The 22,438-nt window shown below is 30.2% G+C and overlaps 1 protein-coding gene across 1 annotated transcript in view; it reads right to left on the bottom strand.

The window, feature by feature from the left end:
• LOC147073488 (uncharacterized) overlaps positions 1-11,444 on the bottom strand; it is a 58,470-nt gene extending 47,026 nt beyond the window's left edge. Inside the window, exon 1 of the mRNA XM_085945123.1 lies at positions 10,973-11,444. Within this exon, the coding sequence (XP_085801249.1) occupies positions 10,973-11,030 (58 nt within the window). The 5' untranslated portion in view covers positions 11,031-11,444. The remainder of the gene's footprint in view (positions 1-10,972) is intronic.
• Positions 11,445-22,438: the final 10,994 nt, after the last annotated feature.

Genomic DNA, 22,438 nt, shown 5'->3' with positions numbered 1-22,438 from the left:
TGTTCTTTAAATCCAACTCGACACTATCCATTCACCCTGTACAATTTCAATTAGGTAATCGTTTACGTTCCGGCTTCCCAAGTGTCAGTTTCTTTGTCATGCATGACTCGTCAATAATATGTACATGATCCAGTCATTTAATGTGGCCCAATTTTATGGACTATACAACACACATAGCATACATCTTGTAATTAATTGTATATTCAACTCCATCCCAACTGGACCGTCGCTGGACCATTGATGTTTCCGAAGATATTACCCAGCTCTCTCCGGTCAAAGGTGCCCAACACTGTTTCCATGATTTTAATCATGTACCAGGTATCCATAACATACATGACAACTAGTCTTATTAGTGTACACAATGTATTTCAATTATCAATACTATGCCTTGAAATGTAGCACCTTCATGAGATCGAAGCGACATTTGATACCTAGCACAAATATTTTTTTAAATTTAGATTATATTATACCTACTCTGATTGTTAATATTGAAACCTAGATATACAAAATTATTGACCTTCTTAAAAGCACTGTTTTGCGTCCTGTCTGGCCCTCTTGATACAATCATACGTTTGGTTTTCTCCACATTAACAATGAGTCTTAGTATCAGTGGCGCACCCAGGATTGAATATTGGGGGGGGGGCAAGGAGGAGAATGTAAATTAGTCCCATAGGCTCTTTTTCTTTTTCACAGCTTAATTTCTCGTCTATCTGTTTTTTGTCTATTGCACTCGGTGTACCTATACCATGGTCCCCATATCCTGAAACGGGCCCTCAGGCTAGGATATTTGGCGGACCCTCTACCTACCGCTAAGATTAAATGTAGTGTGAAACACTGCAATAACGTTTTTCAAATTGTGTTTTAGTTCAAATTAAGGGTACTTATACAGTGAATTATTGGCGATTTTTAATACATCCACTTTAATAATGGAGCTGTCGAGTATCGATACGTAATAATCAAAAAATATATTGCACAATTATATAAATAATTAGAAATGTTCATGCCCATGAAGTGTAATAGCGCCGCAGGCGACTTTTTTACTACTAAAGCTAATTTATGATGGGTGTTTATCTCACTTATCTGGTCAACCCGAAACGCCGGGGGCCCCACAGCCCGGGCCCCCAGGCTAGAGCCCTGTCAGCCCTCCCAAGCCATGACCTACACCACTCCGGAATTCGGGTGGACTTTGATAGTTCCCTTAGGTATTGGGTTTCTAAAAAAACCTGACATAAGTGTTTCGAAATTTTTGTGTTAGAAATTAAATTCTAAGAAATTTTTCTAAAAAGGGTGCTGGAGAATTATTACAAATCATTTTTTTGCCGTGTTTTTATTTGTCTAAGCCCAAAGGTATAGTTTATTGGCTTTCAATGTCAATGTTTAAAATCATTCTGATAATTTTCATTGAGTTTCTAAAAAAAACCGGACATAAGTGTTTCGAAATTTTTGTGTTGAAAGGGGTGGGGTGCTGGAGAATTTCAAATCATTTTTTTGCCGTGTTGTTATTTGTCTAATCTATTGGCTTTCAATTTCAATGTTTTTGGGGGGGGCAAGGCCCCTTGCCCCCCTCCCCTGGGTGCGCCACTGCCTAGTATACTAGCTTAGACTATAGACTATAGTATTGGAATTTTTTTAGGTCTATGATTATAATGAGAGCACCCCGACAAAGTAGGTTATTAAACTAGAGTGAAATAGCAGAATAATAAGTGGACCAAACCAGTATCAAAACTTTATCAACTATATTGTATATTGAATAATATTTATATTGTTTGTTTAAAATAATTAATAGTGAATATCTACGATTAAAGTTTTTACTTTTTAAATTATCTAAACCTAATAGTGCCTGCATACGTAGATGGATTTACAAATGCAAATGGTGCGTATTAAAACAATCGCAATAATAACTGTTTACACGTAAAAGTTCTGACTGTCTCGCCAATCATTCTTCAAGAGAAAGCGTAACGCGATGTTATCATTTTATGGTATTATTTGACTGGTCCTGAAAATCGGTTAACCTCAAAATTAGTCTCTGCGTGGTGTAGTTTGTTTTTTTAGCGGCAGGTTCGTTACTATAGTTCTACTGCGCAGACGAGGATATTGCACGGTCCAATTGTTGCGTGAAAATTCAGAAGCATCTAAACTTTTTTTAATTCATGCATGCAATCTTGCAATTTAAACAATAAAACGTTGTTACACGTGCATTTTGTTGTTATGGCCGGGATAATACGTATTGTCAGCAGTAAATCCATGCATGTGTAAACGGGGTGTAAAGCTTTAAGATGCCGACAAAAGACTTTTTCGTTTGATATTAAAAATATGTTTTTCATCTCAATACTATAACTAAGTAACTTTGATTGTAATAGCGATCAGTAGAAAAATTATCAACCGGAATCGTTTAAATTAGATTGATTTGAAAAAAAATCAATACCTTCATAATGTATCCTCCCTAAATTCTACAAACTACAAACAAATATTCTTCGATAGATACCAATAATATTGGTTTATAGCTTCATGATATATACAATATACTTGAAGCGAAAAGAGATCAAAACCGATCGGCACATTTTTTTTCCAACAATGTAAAAATTGAAGTTACCTAGTTACAGTCTTGAGTAATGATCTGAAAGCTTGATATTTTACGATTAACCATTTAACGATTGGTTCGTAAAATATTTTTAGCGCGCCAACATTCCAAATAGACCGCAAGGAAATAGCCACAAATCTATACACTAGTCCCATATTATAGATTCCAGCTAATTATACCATTTGGTATGAAAAAAAAATCAAAAATTCTTTCCATAAAATTGAATACAACCTGGGATTATACATTATTTTATTTATAAATAAAAATTCTAATAGGTTTTATAAAAATAATCACATTCACTTTAAAAATCAAGGCTTACTGAAATAAGAATTTGTGCAAAAATTTTAAACGATCATAATATTTTAGAAAATGTATTTAAAGTTATGTCCGGGTAACGAAAGAATAAATACAACGATTGATTTATTATTCCATGCATAATTACTTATTTAACGAAAATAACTAGCGATATATTTAAATGTTATGATTTTTTTGTTTGCAATTTTGCAATGCTACTATTTATTTTGTACCAATATAATAATAATATTATGTAATTATTATAGTGTGGAAAGGTATGATAAATTCATTTTTTTTTGTTTAAATACATTAATATACCAAAATTCTATACATTATAATATTCTTGTATAAGTGAATATTGTTAATTTTATCTAAATAGCGATTTTTTTTATTCAACGAATACTTCACAAGATTTAAGATTGTAAAATTCTAACTATTGAACATACATAATTTTGAAAACACTTCTGAGAAAATATAATATTATAACCAATATAAAAAATCTTTATGAAAAAAGTAAGATACCCCGCAGAAATCGAGCCTGCATCTCTCTGGCATCGCGCCCACGCACATTGACCACAATGCTAAAGGAGTCATACTTAATTACGACAAATTTTAACTACTGGCTTTCAATACTCACTGAAACGCTTTCTAAATTGAGCTACTATTGGCGATCGGCTTTTGTATTTTAAATCAAAATTACTAACCGACGTCATGGATCACTCCAAGATTTTTTGTTGTAACTTACTTGAACTTGCTAATAAATTTTAATTAACTATTTTTTTATTCAACGAATAATTCACAAGATTCAAGAATGTACACTATAACCATTGAACATACATAATTTTGAAAACACTTTCTGAGAAAATATATTATAAACAATAGAAAAAATCTTTTTGAAAAAAGTACGCCATCCCGGCAGGGAATCGAACCCTGCATCTCTCGAGCATCGCGCCTAAGCACATTGACCACAATGCTAAATGAGTTATACTTAATTACAACAAATTTTAACTAATGGCTTTCAATACTCACTGAAGCACTTTCGAAATTGAGCTACTATTGGCGATCGGCTTTTGTATTTTAAATCAAAATTACTAACCGACGTCATGAATCACTCCAAGGTTTTTTGTTGTAACTTACTTGAACTTGAAATTTTAATTAACAATTTTTTTATTCAACAAATAATTCACAAGATTCAAGAATGTACCATTCAATTATTGAACATACATAATTTTGAAAAAAATTCTGAGAAAATATAACCAATAGAAAAAATCTTTTTGGAAAAAGTAAACCGACCCGCAGGAATCGAACCTGCATCTCTCGGGTACCGCACCCACGCACATTGACCACAATATTAAATGAGTTATACGCATAATATAAAGATTTTTTTTCTATTGGTTATAATATATTTTTTCAGAAGTGTTTTCAAAATTATGTATGTTAATTTTATCGTTTGATATAATCATTTATCTTCTTCCAACAGGCGCTCTTTTTAACTACGATTTGTTAAAAAATACATTTGCTAATGATATTTTAAAACAAACTTGTATCGATGGAAAGTTTATGAATAATGCAATCATAAAATTTATTTGTGCCTGTCATTTGGTCCGTTATTTAATATTCTGACAACAACAGTTGATTAATCTGCCAGCTATATCTTAATTTTATGCATGGTAATTATTTATACATACAGTATTATGCGAATAAAATCAATGACTAAAACAGATTTTTAATTTGATTAATTATCTGTGGTATAATATTATAATATGCAAATATCAACTGAAATATAAATGAAACAATAATAATGAATTATAGACATCATATTTATTTTTTAAGATCACGACGTATTGAATTATAATCATAATAATAATATGATAATTATTTCATTGAAAGATATGAGGATCATAGTTAGTAAATGGCAAATTATATGCACTAATTCTACTTAAAATGTACATTATTTTGTAAATAATCTGATTACTTAATAGTCCCTTCCAAACCAACCGCTCCGCACCTGACTCGGTCTTAATCGAGCGAATCATGAGGCCCTACGTTTGGATGTGAAACATCACCAGTTGTTTACGCCTGAAAATGTCTCAGGAGCAGATGCCCAAGGCTAAGGTCACCACGCACTCAAGTGTGTTTTGACTGAGTTTACAGAGACTTTCTAATAAAATTACTCATCGGAGAGAGGATCACGGAGAATAATTAGCAAAAAACGATTCTAATAAATTTACATAATAAAACAAAGCTAAAACAATACGGACATACTAAATTATGTGAAGAGATCTTCACGTCCGCAATAAGACGCCGCATTTTTTAAAGCATTATAATTGGCCTTTGTGGCGACCAGGTCGGACGGTAAAGATCTGACTACTATATAATTATGTACTTATTGAATTTAGTATGTATTGGAATATGTATATTTTATAGAAAACAATTGAAGATATAAAAGTCAAATACACATTTATATTCTGTTTTTTACTGCCACTCGCGATCGTTGTGGCAGTATACGCAGTTCGTACTATCACATAAAAGAGCACCTCTCTCACTTTGGCTACTGGTTTCAATAGCACTTTAAAGAATATATGAATATGTCCACATGGATTCAAAACTCATTCAGGGCCAATCTCCACCTAATTTCAATGTCGGCAAACCAACCATCCAGCCAAATCGCACCCAATCTAGAGATCTCATTTTATTTATTATTTTCTTAAACCGCGAGGAAAATATAGTTACTGGTGTGATTCAGAGAATAATTTTAAAGTATTGATCTTTCGGCTATCGTCTCATGCGGCACTCCCTGCCAATACTGGTAGATTACCGTTAACTTTTGTAATAATTAATGCCATTTGACTTGTTTATTATTTTAACAGACACTAAAGTTGTGATCAAATTGAGATGCATGTCACGTCACTGTCATTTTGTCATGGCGACCAATTAATTCTACGGTTTCGTCAATTTGCAGAATATTTTGAACGATCATCACCTCTCTAAATGTAATTATAGAGAGTGAAAACTCCAATGCATTAGTATTTTTAATTATTATTAATTATTCATGCTATATTCAATTAATTTTAACAGTTTCTAACAGAACACAACCTGCAAACTATAGATAATAGACAATATTCTTATAGAAAATACATAGTATCAAACCACTAAAAACAAAAAACGTGATTTTGACATGATTCGAAAATGTGTAGACATCCAGAATATGATAAAAACCTTCTAAATGTCACGCAGGTGTCGATGCAGTGTGGTTCAACGTGAGGTGACCTCATTGTTGTTTTGGTGATTTCGACAGATTTTGCCAACTGACAATGTTCAAAATATGCTACGGGATAAGAGCATCAGTCTGATAAACACCAATAAAAATGACAGTACATACTTTTTTGCGTAGCGGCAGCTTACTGTGACGTCACGTGATAGTCCGCGACATGCACCATAATATATTTCGCGCTTTCTATAGTCAACACCTTGTGACGCAATCAAATTCACTACCATAGTTTTTATATTTTGCAGTAACATTTAATAGAAAGAAAATAATAGAAGGGAAAACTATTAATTTAGTGTAGCCACCAGAATTATTACAGATAGGTATGTTTTTGTTTAATAATATTTGTAATAGTAGTAAAAAACGTTGATATATTATAAACCGATCGAACCAAGCGTCAACGCGATGGAATTGATAATTGAATTGTTGCGTGTAATCGGTATTTAACGTTGGCGATTGCCCACGACGATCAGCGTGAGTCGTCAAATCTGAAAGTACGAGTATGTTAATTAGGGCAATGAATACGCGTTTGACTTATAGCGTGCAGTAACACTGTGGTTCTACTAGAGACGTCTAACGACAACATATATGACACATTTAATGTATTAAAATTCACTCATAATTTGTATGTTGAAAGTATTTTATATAATCAATATGACGTGTATACAAACCGTAAAACTAAAAACAATATTCTTTTCAATTCAATCCTTAACTTACCGTAAAGCATAGTTATTTTTATCTCTAAGTCAGTTAATTTAAGATGAATTATCTTAACGGCCTACATGCTCAGCGTACGTCAAAATTGAGCTTTTATGCTATTTTCAAAGCATGATCCTGGACATTCCTTAAACGTTGTAGATAATCTATTTATATAATTTTGAAGACTTCTTTTTATCCTTTACATTTATTTTAAACATTTGATGACTGCATAAAGTATTTTTATTACATAAAATAGTATTCTTTTAAACCTCTCGCTCTAATGTTTTAGAGTATAGTCATATTTCAATACGTCCATATGAAGTGGTGGGAAGATTTTTTATATTTATTAATTTTTAAAAACAATAAAAAACTATCAGTAAAATTTATGTCGACATTATTATAGTGAAATATTTACAATAAAAAATTATATTGATAATCTCTGTGATCCCAAATTTGTCAAGAATTGGGCATTTTATTATTCAAAAAATGGGCAAGATTAACACATTTAAAGATAATTCTAAAGATATTGATTATAAGATATGTCCTTGACCATTCAAATGTGATAAGCATTCTACGAATAATGTTTACTTTATAATAATTATTGACCTAAGAATAAGGTAGTATTTTTTTGAAATACGCCATTTCTATTGGCATTTCCCGGTAGCTAAGCTACAACATACGGCCGTAGCCAAAAATTGAAAAATGATAATTGAAGCAGGAAGTAAGATCATGTTAACGCGCGTGTTTGTAATGTAACTAAGAATCTTTTTTTCTATCTATGAATGGGAAAATCAAATTTGTCATTGTCGACCTTGACAACAATGAATAATATTACCGTAGCCAGATAAAAAATGCACACTTAAAAGGTTACTCTAGGAATACTCCTAGCGCAAAAAGGTACCTAACTGTCGTCACCCTGTGGAATATATTGTTTACAATTTTAAAATGTTATTCATACCTACTTTTCTTGATTCTGGTGTTTATATACATATTATTATTGTGTTAAAATATATATTAGACGCAGTTTAAGCGTCGGCCTAATATAGTGTCGTGGGTCTCAGGTTCGAATCCTGCATTTGGTAAGTACACATATTCTTTTTCAGTCAGAGTCAGAGTATGTACCTAATATGTTGAGTAAGTGGCTGACATACTATATTTTTCGAAAAACAAAATCTTTTAATACAAACTTCCACTCTCTGGAGGCCCATAATGATCATATTATTAGGATCGGATATGATCGAAAAAATACACACTATATGTAGGTACATGCATTTCAGTAGCTTATTATTTTTTAGTGACCTATTTTATAATTTTTCAACCAGATCTATAGTGATTACAATTTATATTATATTTTTCCATGCCCTAAATAATATAAAAATACATTATTTTTAAATGATGTTTTATACATTGAACATCAGATAGATAATAATTGTCAAACAAGATTTAAAGATTAAACACATTCATACGTTCTTAATGACTTCCGTTTGTATTTTCATAATAATATGCTACACTTTAAATAAATACATGAATTCAATTCATAAATACACCAATACATTAGTTTTTTCTCAAGGACATTTTTAATATAACAAACATTCATATATGACAAAATTATCAAAACAAAAATCTATTTACAAAACGTAAAAGGGTTTTTGAACATTATTATCGGAAAAAAACGATAAAGTACATGCTTCATTTGATAAAGATACTAGATTTTCATTCTAGATCTAATTATTATTTAGGTTTTTTTATAACATTTTACAGGTTATCGGATTTTAATGTACGCTTAAAATGATATATTTCTTAGATAAATTATTAAATTCGGGGAATTGTAATTTGTTGGTAATATTATGTTGAATAGATAAGATTTCGAAACATCGAATGCTTAATTCTAAATATCAGTAGGATTATTAAAATGAAAAATACTGATTCAGGAAAACGGAGCAGGTGCATGCAGAGAATTCCCATCAGCAGAAATTAGATTTCCTCCATAATCGCAAATCTGAACGGGCGTAAAAATGGGTGTAATTTTTTAAAATAATATGCAAAGTAAAAAAAAAATAATTTATCAACAAGAAATATCCGATACTCGTAATAGGAACCTAAATAATTAATGAAAACGAATTGATTTTAAAATATATATTATATATTATTTACAGTTTTATGTCAGTAGTATTTATTTTTATAATGTAGGTTTAATAAACAAACTAAATAGTTTATCTTATTTTATTTACATAACTGTAAACGAAAAGATTAAAAATGCTTGACTTATATACATTACTAATCATAATATGGTTTCATACTATCGCTTAGTATTTATGTAGTGCTCCCTTGTGGCGTAGAATAGTATATATAAGTAAATGACTATATATGTATGCTTCCTCCTCCAATGATTGCCATAATAAAAAATAAATAGTTGTAAATGTAATAGCATTCTTAAACAATCATTATATTTTAATAATTTGTTTTTAATAATGTATTTTGATAATATGGTAGATTTGACTTTATTTCTTGGGTCAATCTACTGCGGGATGAAGATCTCCCTTAGCTACCTCCACTCTTCATGTTCCCTAATTCTTTACTGCTACATACACTCACCAAACTGTACGAATTCGTCTATCTAGTGGGTTTTAGGGCATTCCTGTAAGTGTTTAGTGCCCCTTGGGTACCAATGTATGACGGGATTCGTCTAGCGGTTGTCAACTCACTGAGCGACATACCAAGACATTGCTATTTCATCTGCTTAGCAAAATAAATATCGCATCGTGTACTTTTGTCTACTTCTTTATCGATTAGTTTCTTTTGTTATCTTTACGGGTAATGCCCAACATGCACCTTTCCATGCGCTGCTCATATTTTACCACGTTTTTATTAACTCGTATTCTTGTTTGTCCAGTACAAATTTTTTCTTGTTTATCCAATACAAATCTTGCAATAATCGATTTTTAATTAACTTCCCGACTAGCTAGACATTTGAAACTTTTAGAATATATCAGAACATGATGATATGCATTCTTTTAATACTTTTAGCCATTTTTAAGCAGAATTGAATTTATTTTCAGTTAATTCTATGTTGTATGGAAAGTTATTTCGGAAAAAATTCGTAAAAAGTAAAACACTATTATTGGTTGCTAAGAGGGTCCTAGCAACTAAATTATTAATATATACGTGCGTTAATATGGAAATCAATATGAAATGTCAAAATGTCATTTCAATATTCTATATTTATTCAGTATGTCTATCAAGTACAAAAAAAGTATTTATTAATACATAGAATTGTCAAGTTTATATGATTCAACAGAAAATGTAAAAACGTGGTATACAAAAAGTTCTTTTTTTATCCCGTAATTATTTTGATTTTCCTTACATTAAAAACCTATGGTTCACACGTAAACATGAGCGTTGGTAGCATACATTGGTTGAACACTTTACGCTTAAGACACAGTGGGTGGTCACTTTTGAAGATGCTATTCAGGTACCCAAATGCACTATATGCCAGTTTAATTCTGTTAGCAATCTCAACATATTTACCACCGTCAATATCTGACATTTGTTGTCCGATATAAATGTAGTTCTAATATTTATACATACCAAATGAAGGAGCCTTTACAAGGAGCATATTCTTGAAATAATTATATTTAACAAAGAATATAATATTATAGTACGTCAAATTCCACAGGTTGTATTATGAAACCCGTTGATGTACCTGTAATTTATATAGTTAATTTATATTTTATTATATAAGTATTTAATTTTTAGTTTCAGTAGTTTTGAATGTCTCCAACAGATATTAAAAGGCTTATAACTATTTTTTTAATAATAAAAGATATATTACAAACATCGTAAATAAACATTCCAATTCGATTAAATCTCTAATACTGTTTGTAACGTCTAATACAGTCTTAGCTTATTATTTAAATCACAAAAGCATATTACTACCTACATGATCTTCTCTAAATTGTTTCTTAATAATATTATATAAACAATGTATTCTTAATCAATAAATACATTCATTCAGCTTGAAAATATTCAGACTTTACATAAAAATATAAAATTCGTCTAAGGTAGTATAATAATGATTCATAAATTACTTAAATATAATTGGTATTAGTTTGAAAAATAATTAAACTTACCGTTTATAGAAAATATAAAAGTCAATAATATTATGTAAACACTCCTATACTCGTACATCACTGATTCTTTTTATTCACACATACTGATAAAGGCACAAAAATTACTTGCCTCCAATGCATTGTCACTTAATATATATTTTTATATTACAAAATGATTAACATTTTTTTCTAATTCACATGAATGTTATTATTTATATTTAACCATTACTTTGAAATCTTCCATACTAAGAAATCAGAAGTCACTCTTTAATAAATATTTTTTAACATTTATTTGTTTTTATTTTATTTTATACATTATTTAAATGTCATATAGTGAGTTTTTTTTATTTTAGATCGCATATATTTTTTTTGATCTAATATAAAAGCTTTCAAATAATATACCGTATCGCAAATTGATATCTGTCAAATTAAGTAGCAATATGACAACACTTAACACGGTGCTTTCGCTGTAGGATATAACGATATACAGAGTAAATACATTTTGACGTTTCGCTAAACGTCCATCCCCGGTAAAGCTTCAAGTGGCACTGAGTAAAGTGACGTAGCCGAGCTTTCAGCGCTAAGGGAGGGAGCTTTTGGCGAGATAACGGCAACCGTCCGGTACATTACCTGCCAACTTTCAATGGTCTCTATCCTTTTTCATTGTGACAAGCAATATCCGGTTCTACAGATCGAATAAAGCATATCTCGTAGTGCTTATAACGTCTCCTATTATAAATATTACCTACTTATAATATATGAATAGAGATGTTATCATAACTGACATTATATTATGATCATTTGTAGAATTTTGGCACAAACTTCTTATAAATACGAAACCTTTTTTACAACGAAATAGAAAATTGCATAGTACTCGTATATTCATCATACTATGTTATGATATCTCTTATAACAATATTATAAAAAAAATGTTACTGAGTGATATGTATCGAATCGCTTAATAATAATTTTCCATGTCAATATGAAACATGACACAAATAATTTCGTTAAACCAATGATGCAGTGAACAAAGAAACAACCCTCATATTATATAACGTAGATGGGCAATTATTGTACGCGTGGATAAATAATTCACAAATTTATTATAAAACAAACTTTGGCCTACTACCTGCAATATTGACTAAAATTAATAATCAATGTAATAACAATGTACTGAAAGATGTAATTCAATACAAAAATATCCTTCTATAAATTAGGATGCTGTTTATTATAATTATGACCTATCTACCTTATTAGAGTTTATAATCAATTAAATGACTAAATCCAGTCTAGTTTTTAATATTCTAAATACTGCAACAACCATACTCAAGTCAACAAACACAATAAATTGTATGATAAAAATATAGGTTACCTATATTTTTGACAGCACGTTTTAATTTTTCTGAATACCTATTTCTATAAAAATGTTTAACTACTAATCATTTTATAATAATTGTTTTGATTTCAATAATAAAAACTAAAATAAGAACTCTTCATAATATGGTTTTTTAACATCTTCTTATTTATTTACTAGTTTTACTAAAACCTACAATAATACTTTATTCGTGTTCGGGTAAATACACATAATTAAATAATTTATATAATATTATGTAAATTAATTTAAAACGTAGCATAAAATATTAAATACAGAAATGGCTATCTTACCTATTCAAATTAATTATTAAATAAAGAATTATTACATTGGAAGTAGCGTTTTATGTAGAAATAAATGTGCGGGTATGTAACTTAGTTACATATTCAAACATTTAACTGAAAAATTCAAGATTACCTACATTATTTATAAAAAACACGCTCTCCTGAGTTAAGTAGCTAGTGTTATAGACATATTTGGTTTACGTATTATATTATTATTCATAATTATCTCTGTAAATTTTACATAATATTATCTATTCACGTTTACAATGATATTAATCACCAATTTTTTTCTATAAATCATAATATTCTCTCAGTAGAGCTTTGTTAGCTTAAATAACGATATAATACTCGTATTATAAAATTTTAATTAAAATATACTAAGTATGTTATTTTTGCTTCAAACTTCCGTTTGATGAAAAGGTGTAGTAAATATAGTATAATTTCTCACCACCACTAGTCTATATGTTGTCAATACACCCACATGGTAATAATAATTCATCATAGTCTTCTCGGAAAATTTGCAGGAAACGCTTTTTCACGTGTTTATCTCTACACAGTACGCGCCAGAGCAAGAATAATGAGCGTTGTATCAAATTAATGTGAAGCACAGTTTCATTTTTCCATTGTTTCATTTACACCGTTTTATATCATGTTATATTATTCAAACTATGTTTTAGATCAGCGTTTCTTAAACTTTTCTGATCACAGGACATTTTATGATATATAAATACACTTACTTAACTATGCCTTTCTCTATTTCTTCTTCTTCTTTGATCATGTGTAGATTAAAGGTTTGGATTAACAAATTTTTATTTTTACGAGAAATGGATATTAGCCACTTGATCAACCTACTAGGTCCATAAAAACAATATAATTCGAACATGGTACCCACCACAATATAAGCCAACTGGTAAGTCACTCGGCTATTGAGGGGTCTGAAAATCGTACATCATGAACACAATATATGGCTATTTGGTACTTGATAATAAAAAGGCCTCTATTAACGTTTATAATTTTTGACACCAATGTCAATCAATTTTTCTTTTTAATTTAACATTGCAATAAATATGTAGTATTAAAATGTACATCATTGTATGATTTAGCAAAAAAAGTTCAAAATGGCACTAAATTGAAACAGCTGATAAAAGATAAATGCGATCTGGTTTTATAATATCGGTAAGCTACCGTTGGTGTCCCACGGTGACCGCGCGGCTTAAGCGTTGGACTGTCACGCCGTGGGTCTGAGGTTCGAATCCTGGGTCTGGCAAGTACACATATTGTTTTTCAATTTGTGTGTAAATCAGGGTATGAACCTAATAGGTTGAGCAAGTGGCTGACATCCATTTCTAGTAAAAATCAAAATCTGTTAATACAAACCTCTACCCTGTAGAGGCCCATATGATCCTATTAGGATCGGACATGGTCGGAAAAGCTACCGTTACCACTTAAATGCACCTATCCTTAAAAAATCGAAACCAACTCTTGACTGTCTTATAACACTATATTATTATAGTTAACTACAAGATTATTTTAAAGTACAGTTACTTTATGACGTGATACTTACTGTAAAAAGTTTACTTTTATCATTAGTGTAATTTAATTTAATTTAAAGTTACAACATAAGTTATCGTGACATTTGCGCAATCCTATTTGTATAGAATAATTTATAAGTGAAATACCTACTATAATAATCATTGGGAAGGAAACCAATAATTAAATTTAGTTGTTAAAAATAGCTGTATGATAATGTAGTTGTGCCAGTAATAAGGCTATTCGCTCATTGAGAAACTAAAATCCGACTAACTGGTTGCTGATGGAACTCATACAGTGGTCAATTACTGATGCTTTGCACACGGTGCTATTGAAACCCTCTTGCAATAATAATCTCATAACCTCAAACTGCCAAATAATAATATATAAAATATTATAATATATTATATACAAAATATAAACGGGAATATTCTGGCAGCCTATAATTATACAGACAAAGGGGTGTTTCTCAAGTTCTTTTGCCACAAATTTTTAATTAAAAATATGTTCGCCCACCTTGACTTGTTATTGCTTGTTCAGTTCAGTTCTACCAATTTTGGTAAGAAAATATGATTTTTCATCGAATCTACTTATATTGGCAACATTGTTTTATGGGGGGACAGAAAACTGAGAGACTGGGAGGCTATAATGTTCCGTCTCTTCAGTTTAGTTGCGAACGTTTTGAAATTGAGAGATTCCAGTCTTGCCGTGAGCGAGCCGACATTGAAATAAGCTAGATATAGCTGGAATTTTAGTTTCAGTCTCGTTTTTTTTGAGTATTCTCGTGAGCAGCCTAGTACCTTGCCGGGAACAGTCAGTCACCTGATTTTTAATCTCAATAATTTTACAGTAGGAATGAATTTTATAATAATAATATGAACACTGCCATCATTTCCTGCACACAGAAGACATATTTCTGAGTCTGTCATTATATCGAATAAAATTAACAACCACAGAACCTAACCTAACCTAACCGACTTTTTTTAAACGGCACATGTTCAAACACGCGCGTTAACATCATTTTACTCCCTATTTCAATTATAGTTTGTCAATTTATGGCTACGGCCGTATATTGTAGGTTAACCACTGGGGAATGCCAAAAAAAATGGCATATTTCAAAAAAAAACTCTACCTTATTCTTAGGTCAATAATTATTATAAAGCAATAATTATTCGTAGGATGTTTGAATGGTAAAATACATAGCTTATAATTAGTATCTTTAGAATTATCTTTAAATGTGTTAATCTTGCCCAATTTTTGAATAATAAAATGCCCAATTCTTGTCAAATTTGGGTTAACAGAGATTATCAATATAATTTTTTATCGTAAATATTTCATTATAATAATATCGATATAAATTATACTGATGATTTTATAAATGTGTTTAAAAATTAATAAATGTAAAAAATCTTAACACCCCTGCAGATTTATGAACTGAAATATGACTATATTCTAAAACATTAGAGCTAGAGGTTTAAAAAAATACTATTTTATGTAATAAAAATACTTTATGCAGTCATCAAATGTTTAAAATAAATATAAAAGATAATAAGGCTTCAAAATTATATTAATAGATTATCTACAACGTTTAAGGTATGTCCAGGATCATGCTTTGAAAATAGAACGAAAGCTTCATTTTGACCTACGCTGAGCATGCCCCCCCTTAACAAATGAGATATATCAATAATACATATCAGTTTTTAAAAAGATATAGGATTAATCGAATTACAAAATGACAATAAAGGACTCAAATGGTATAGTAAAAAACTTAAATCCATTATTATTTAAATTCAAATTCCATAAGTACCTTCATTTGATAGTATTAATATTAATATTTTATTATTTGAGGAATCTTAACGGCTTACCAATATCTTGCGCACCAGATTTTTAGAAACATTGTAATATAGGTGGCTGCGATACACGCCATCGTAATATTAATTAATATAACATGTGTACGTCAGGTGTTTGTTTTCCTGTACTAAGGAAACTTTATATTTTTGTCTCTCGTTGTTATTAATGTCCTAACAAATAAAAATGATTACGTGTATATAAAATATAATCACCATTGTTAACTTGAGATAAATACGCAAACATTTATTAGGTACTTTAACTCATTGAAAAACACTTATAATAAGTACCTACTTAATTTAACTCACTCAAATAATTAACCACTGTTTTACAGTTTAACTGTAACGAAAATAAGCCATGCCAAAATAACATGGCCATTTTGGATTGGTTTTTAGTGAGATTGAATGGTAACCAAAGGAAGTAATATTTTTGTATTAATGGCGAATTAATAGCTGTTATATTAAATGTGATGTTTTAACTTTTTCAAATGGATACTATACATATTTAACATATTTTTGGTTGTTCATTTAAATGTCTTCGTGATATTTGCACATATTCTTCTGAATTCGTTAATTTATAATAATACATTGTATTTATTCAAAAAACATCTTTCTTTCATATTATTTTATCATTTAAATTAAAAGAACATACAACTGCAATAAATGGATATACTTACCAATAATAATATCAATTTAACATTCTGTTGAAATATAAACAAATAATTAATAAATATATATATATATAATATTGAAAAATAGTAAAGTTTAGTAAAAGATTAACTTGGATGGCTTTAAAAATTGGTAAGTACTATAATTTTGTGTATTTTATTACCACGTTTTTATTAGCTCGTATTTTTGTTTGTCCGATACAGATTTTTTCTTGTGCAGTACAATTTTTTTCTTGTTTGTCCAAGATTTTTAACTAACTTCCCGACTAGCTAGACTTTTTAAACTTTTATAATATATCAGAACACAACGACAATGCATTTTTTTAATACTTTTAGCTATCTTTAAGCAGAATTGAATTCGTTTTCAGTTAATTCTGTTTTGTATGTTTCGGGAAAAAAAATCGTTTAAAGTAATATTTACTACTCACTATTATAGGTTACTACGTGGGTCCTAGCAACTAAATTATTAATATACACGTGCGTTACTATGGAAATCAATATGAAATGTCAAAATGACATTTCTGTTTTCTATAATATTTATTCAGTATTTCTATAAAGTACAATAAAAAGTTTTTATTAATACATAGAATTATCAAGTTAATATGATTCAACAGAAAATTTAAAAACGTGGAATATAAAAAGTTCTTTTTATCTTGTTATTATTTTGGATGTAGCTTTAATCAGACAGAAAATGTTGTTCATATTCTTACTATTAAAGGACTGAATCAGAGTAGGTAGAGTAAACGTTTTATACCTTTGCACTTTTTACTACACCGATACGTCTCTTTGTTTGATTACCTCGCATAAAATTAAATCAAATGATATTCACTTGTATGAATATATTATGCGGTAATAAGAAACTAAGTAGATACTTAATAGTATGTAAAAAAAATGAGTTTCATTTTCATCCTAGAACCGGAGTGCTAAGTTATAAAGTGGGAACTCTAATACTTTTTTTTATTAATTTATTTAAAAACGTACAAGACAATGGATATTTAATATATAATAATTAAAAGTACATCCAAAATTTATCAACTATTAAAGTATCGTGTAACGATTTAAAGATTCTTTGATATTTACTGCTATCGGGTTTATTATAAAACTGGTTCTAGAAAACAGTCCTGGTAATTAACGACAAAATTAATAGGTCTAATTGCAAACTTTAATAAACAATCTTTTTTTTTCCGACCATGTCCGATTCTAATACGATCATATGAGCCTCCACAGAGTAGAGGTTTATATTAACAGATTTTGTTTTTTACGGGAAATGGATGTCACCCACTTCCTCAACCTATTAGGTCCTTACCCTGACTCACACACAAACTGAAAAAACAATATGTGTATTTGCCAGACCCAGGATTCGAACCTGAGACCCACGGCGTGATAGACCAACGCTTAAGCCGCGCGGCTACCGTGGGCCACAATCTGTCTTTCGACCATGTTCGATCCTAATAGGATCATATGGGCCTCCACAGAGTAGAGGTTTGTATTGACAGATTTTTTTATTTTTACGAGAAATGGATGTCAGCCACTTGCTCAACCTATTAGGTCCATACCCTAACACACACAAAAATTGAAAAGAATATTTGTACTTGCCAGACCCAGGATTCGAACCTGGTACCCACGGCTTTATAGTCCAACGCTTAAGCCGCGCGGCCTCCGTGGGGGTTTTATCTTTCAATCTATCCATCTAATCTATCAATCTTTACTCAATTATTATTTGGTAGAATATGTATTTAGTATAGTAAATGATTTTATTTCGACAAATAGGTAGTATGGGGATAGCTTTTTAAAATCAATACTTACAACACTTTTTTTAAACAAACCAATTTTATTTTCGAAGTTCATTTGACGGCTCCATATTCATTAGTCGAAACAGTTTTTTACAACGCCTTAAAAAAATTAATTTCTGTAAAATATCCATTGACTGCAATGATGAAATTCTGATTCGATAAAAATTTCTACCACCGATGACTTTTTTTAATTCGTAAACAGAGAGATGTCGTAAATAGAAGAAAGTCCAGGAAATAGGGTAGGTGAAAAACCGATTCATATAAATGGTTAATATCAATTATATGATTATGGTATTGAGTAATGATAAACCACTTCGCTGATCCAAAAGCGATATTCATCAACGACAATCAAATCGAGAGAACCAACAGCTATCTCTACCTCGGACAACAAATCGCACCGTGAGTGTAAAACCATAGCAAGTGCAAATTTTTCAATTTCGAGATTTAAATGCAAAACAACTGCAAAAGTCATAAACTTGATAATGTAAAATTGAAGTTACTGCAAACTTAAAAATTTTCATTAAAAAAGACAGATATTTGGGTTTTACAATACAAAGATTTACTTCCATTGTTAATGTAAAACCATAGTATCTGCAAATGATTATCCATGACTAATTGTGAAACCCGAGCATCAGACGCATTCTTTTGGTGTATGCAATGTGGCATTGTTTTTATTATTGTGATAGCAGGCAATTATTGAAATGATTCAGTGTTAAGACTTTGATAACGCATCCAGACGTATTCTACAACACATTATTGTTTCCTTTGATTCAAGTAATGTAGTGCAGTGTATTTTGTTTTTATCAAATATAAGTTTAAGGATTCGAATGATGGTGGAGTTAGCTATAAAAGCTGAAAAACTTCTAAAAAGGTAAAACTTTGTGATAAATATTATACTAAAATGATATACAAAACTAACCTTAATATTATTATTGTTATGAAACTTATTATTATCGACTTATCTTATGTACCTATGTATCTATTTTATGCACCTACAATACTCTCTCAATAAACTCTTTCAATTAACACAACAGTATATCAATCAGATCTATGATATTTTTGTTTTTGCAATGTTACAGATTTTCAAAAATGTGACAAGTACATTTCCTGATGCTGAAGAACCCATGTTGGATATAGATAAGGATGCTGCTGGTTTGCAAGAGGAACAATACCCATTATAATATAGGTTTTTTTCAACCAAACAAGGACCTATGTGACTTTTGTGAAAAATATAAAAATTGCAGTAGCGAAGAGAAAAATATAATTCAAGTTAAATAATATATCGTCGCTATAGGATTTGTTTCCCGAATATCCATTTTTGTCGAAATCGACATTTTAATGCAGTTCAATTTCTTTTATCGAAATCTACCGAAATCATTTATAAAAAAAATATTTTTTTATCTAGGAACAGAGATATTTTTTTGAAAAACCCGAATACGCCATGTTAAGATACAATTACTCCGTGTTGTTCTCCCGAATGTCCAACTATTCGTACCTGAATATCCAAGTTAATTTCGGTCGAAATAAATCTCTGGCTGAGTTTTTATTTCCCGAATATGACTTTTAGCCAATCAAACCGCGCTGACGCCGTGCATCTCGCTCCCACATTCACGCTGTCTAGCTCTAAAACAATCACGCCCACTTTCATTTTTTTCGGCCGTCTGGAATTCTCTTTCAAATTTCGTCTTATTGATATTGTTTTTAAAGTTACTATTGTTTTAATAGTGAATTCATCTAATTTGAAGAGATCGTTTATAGCTGATACATCACCAGTTTGTCCTGAACTTATAGTAAAGTTATGGAAGTGAGTATTTTAACCTAAATAACTGCATTTTGTTTTGATAAATGACACAAAATCCCAACGGTTATATGTATTCTACAGTATGACCCGGCAACTACTATGACGTAAAAAATAATTATTATTTCAAATTATTATTAATCAAACATTGTTTGTCTTTATTTTACTTTTAATTTAGGTATTTCTATGAAAATAAAGGCGATGCTATGATTTATTTTTGAATGCGCTGATTAATTTAATTTAATTAATATGTATGTTAGTAACTATTTATTTGGTGAATATTATATACTTAGGATATTGGTACCTACCTAATATTAGCAGCCAATGGTAATTAATTTATAGATGCTATTATTTTGTGTTGTCATTCCAATAGTAAATATATAATATTTATTTGGTGGTTTGTGGTTAGTAATTAAAGTAGTAGATACCTACTTTTATTTAATAAACAAAAACCGATCGCCAATAGTCGCTTGATTTTGAAGAATACTGATGAGCAGGTATTAACAGGCCAATAGTTAAAGTTTGTCGTCATAAGTATGTCACCTCGTAGCATAGTGGATAATTCGTGGACTTGGTCGTAAACCCAGGAGATGCAGGGACGATTCCTGCCGGGTGTCTTACTTTTTTCAAAAAGATTTTTTCTATTGGTTTTAATATATTTTCTCAGAAGTGATTTTAAAAATTATGTATGTTCAATAATTAGAATGGTACATTCTTAAATCTTGTGAATTATTCGTTGAATAAAAAAAAAGATTATTTAAAACTATTTTATTACTTATTACAAAAAAAACCGAAAAAAGCGAATACCGCATGTTATTATTACCTACGAACTTGGGTTATTACGATCATTAGGTATTTAAATAGTAAAAGTAATCATTACCAATTATCGTGTAAATAAATATAACATTTGAGGTGCGTACTTTTTAACCACTCAGTAATCCGTGGGCCGTGCAGCAATACGCTACGGTCTTAAGTCCCGAACGTCCATGTTTTGTCCCGAATATCCATTATTCTGAGAGAGCGCTAAAAATTTCCCGAATATCCACAACGAGTACTTGTAAATAAAACGCATTTTCTGTGCATTTACTGATTTATACCAGTATATTATTCTTGGAATCTATTCTTAGATAATGTTGCAATCATACAGTGTAGAAAGAATGATTGATACATCTACTGATATTTCAATATACGACAATGAAGTTTGTTTTTCGTCTCCTGAAAAATTGACATTTGGTCTATTCGGGAAACAAATCCTATAGCGACGATATGACATTCATCAAAAAAAATAAACAATTATCGAGAACACAGAAGGCGAAAGACGAATAAAATAGTATGTTGCTATAATCTGCAGGCCGTATTATCAACACCAAATGCCTAGATATCAGTGCTATATTATAAAAGAAAGCTTTCAACCTATAATTTTACCATCTTACACACATTAATAATAAAAATGGTTACTGTTTTGTTTAGCATGAAGGGACTACAAACAAAGGGGCCAATGCAATTGGTTCTTGTGTTGTAAAATTTTTGGAAGATAAATCAATTGGGAAGGAAGTAATTTTTTATTCGGATAATTGTGCCGGACAGAATAAAAATAAATTTATTACAGCAATGTATTTATACGCCGTCCAGAATTTTAATATCCCAAAAATCACACACAACTTTTTGGTCGTAGGACACACCTAGAACGAGGGTGACTCTATAACACTCTTGCATAGAGAAACAAAAAAATAGTCTTGAAGTCAGGTCCAATTTATATACCAATACAGTGGATTCCAGTGATTCACTGGAAATTGGCACTGACGAGATTTTTGATTTTCACAAGCAAATGAAATGGGCAATAATTTTCAACTCAACGAAAATAGTAAAAAGGTTAGTTGGGTAGACATTTGCGTTATTGAAGTGAGGAAAAACAATCCTTATTGCCTGTTCTATAAAAATAAGTATGAAACAGAAGTGTTTGATGTAATAAATATTAGAAAACGTCAGGGCGGACGTCAATCAGTACAACCTCAACTACACAAAGCATTTATAAAACCACCTCGGATCTCCGAAGCAAAATTAAATGACTTGATTTCCCTATGTTCATCAAAAGTGATACCAGAAATACACCATAATTTTTATAAAAAAAACTTTCATCTACACATTTAAATACAGATTCAGATAATAATTGACGTCGATAAAATTAATTATAA

This window comes from Rhyacophila brunnea, unplaced genomic scaffold, assembly GCF_057557595.1.
Source record: "Rhyacophila brunnea isolate RB1 unplaced genomic scaffold, BYU_Rbru_1.0 scaffold_18, whole genome shotgun sequence".
In the NCBI taxonomy this organism is placed as follows: Eukaryota; Metazoa; Arthropoda; class Insecta; order Trichoptera; family Rhyacophilidae; genus Rhyacophila; species Rhyacophila brunnea.
This window is presented reverse-complemented; position numbering and strand designations above follow the sequence as displayed.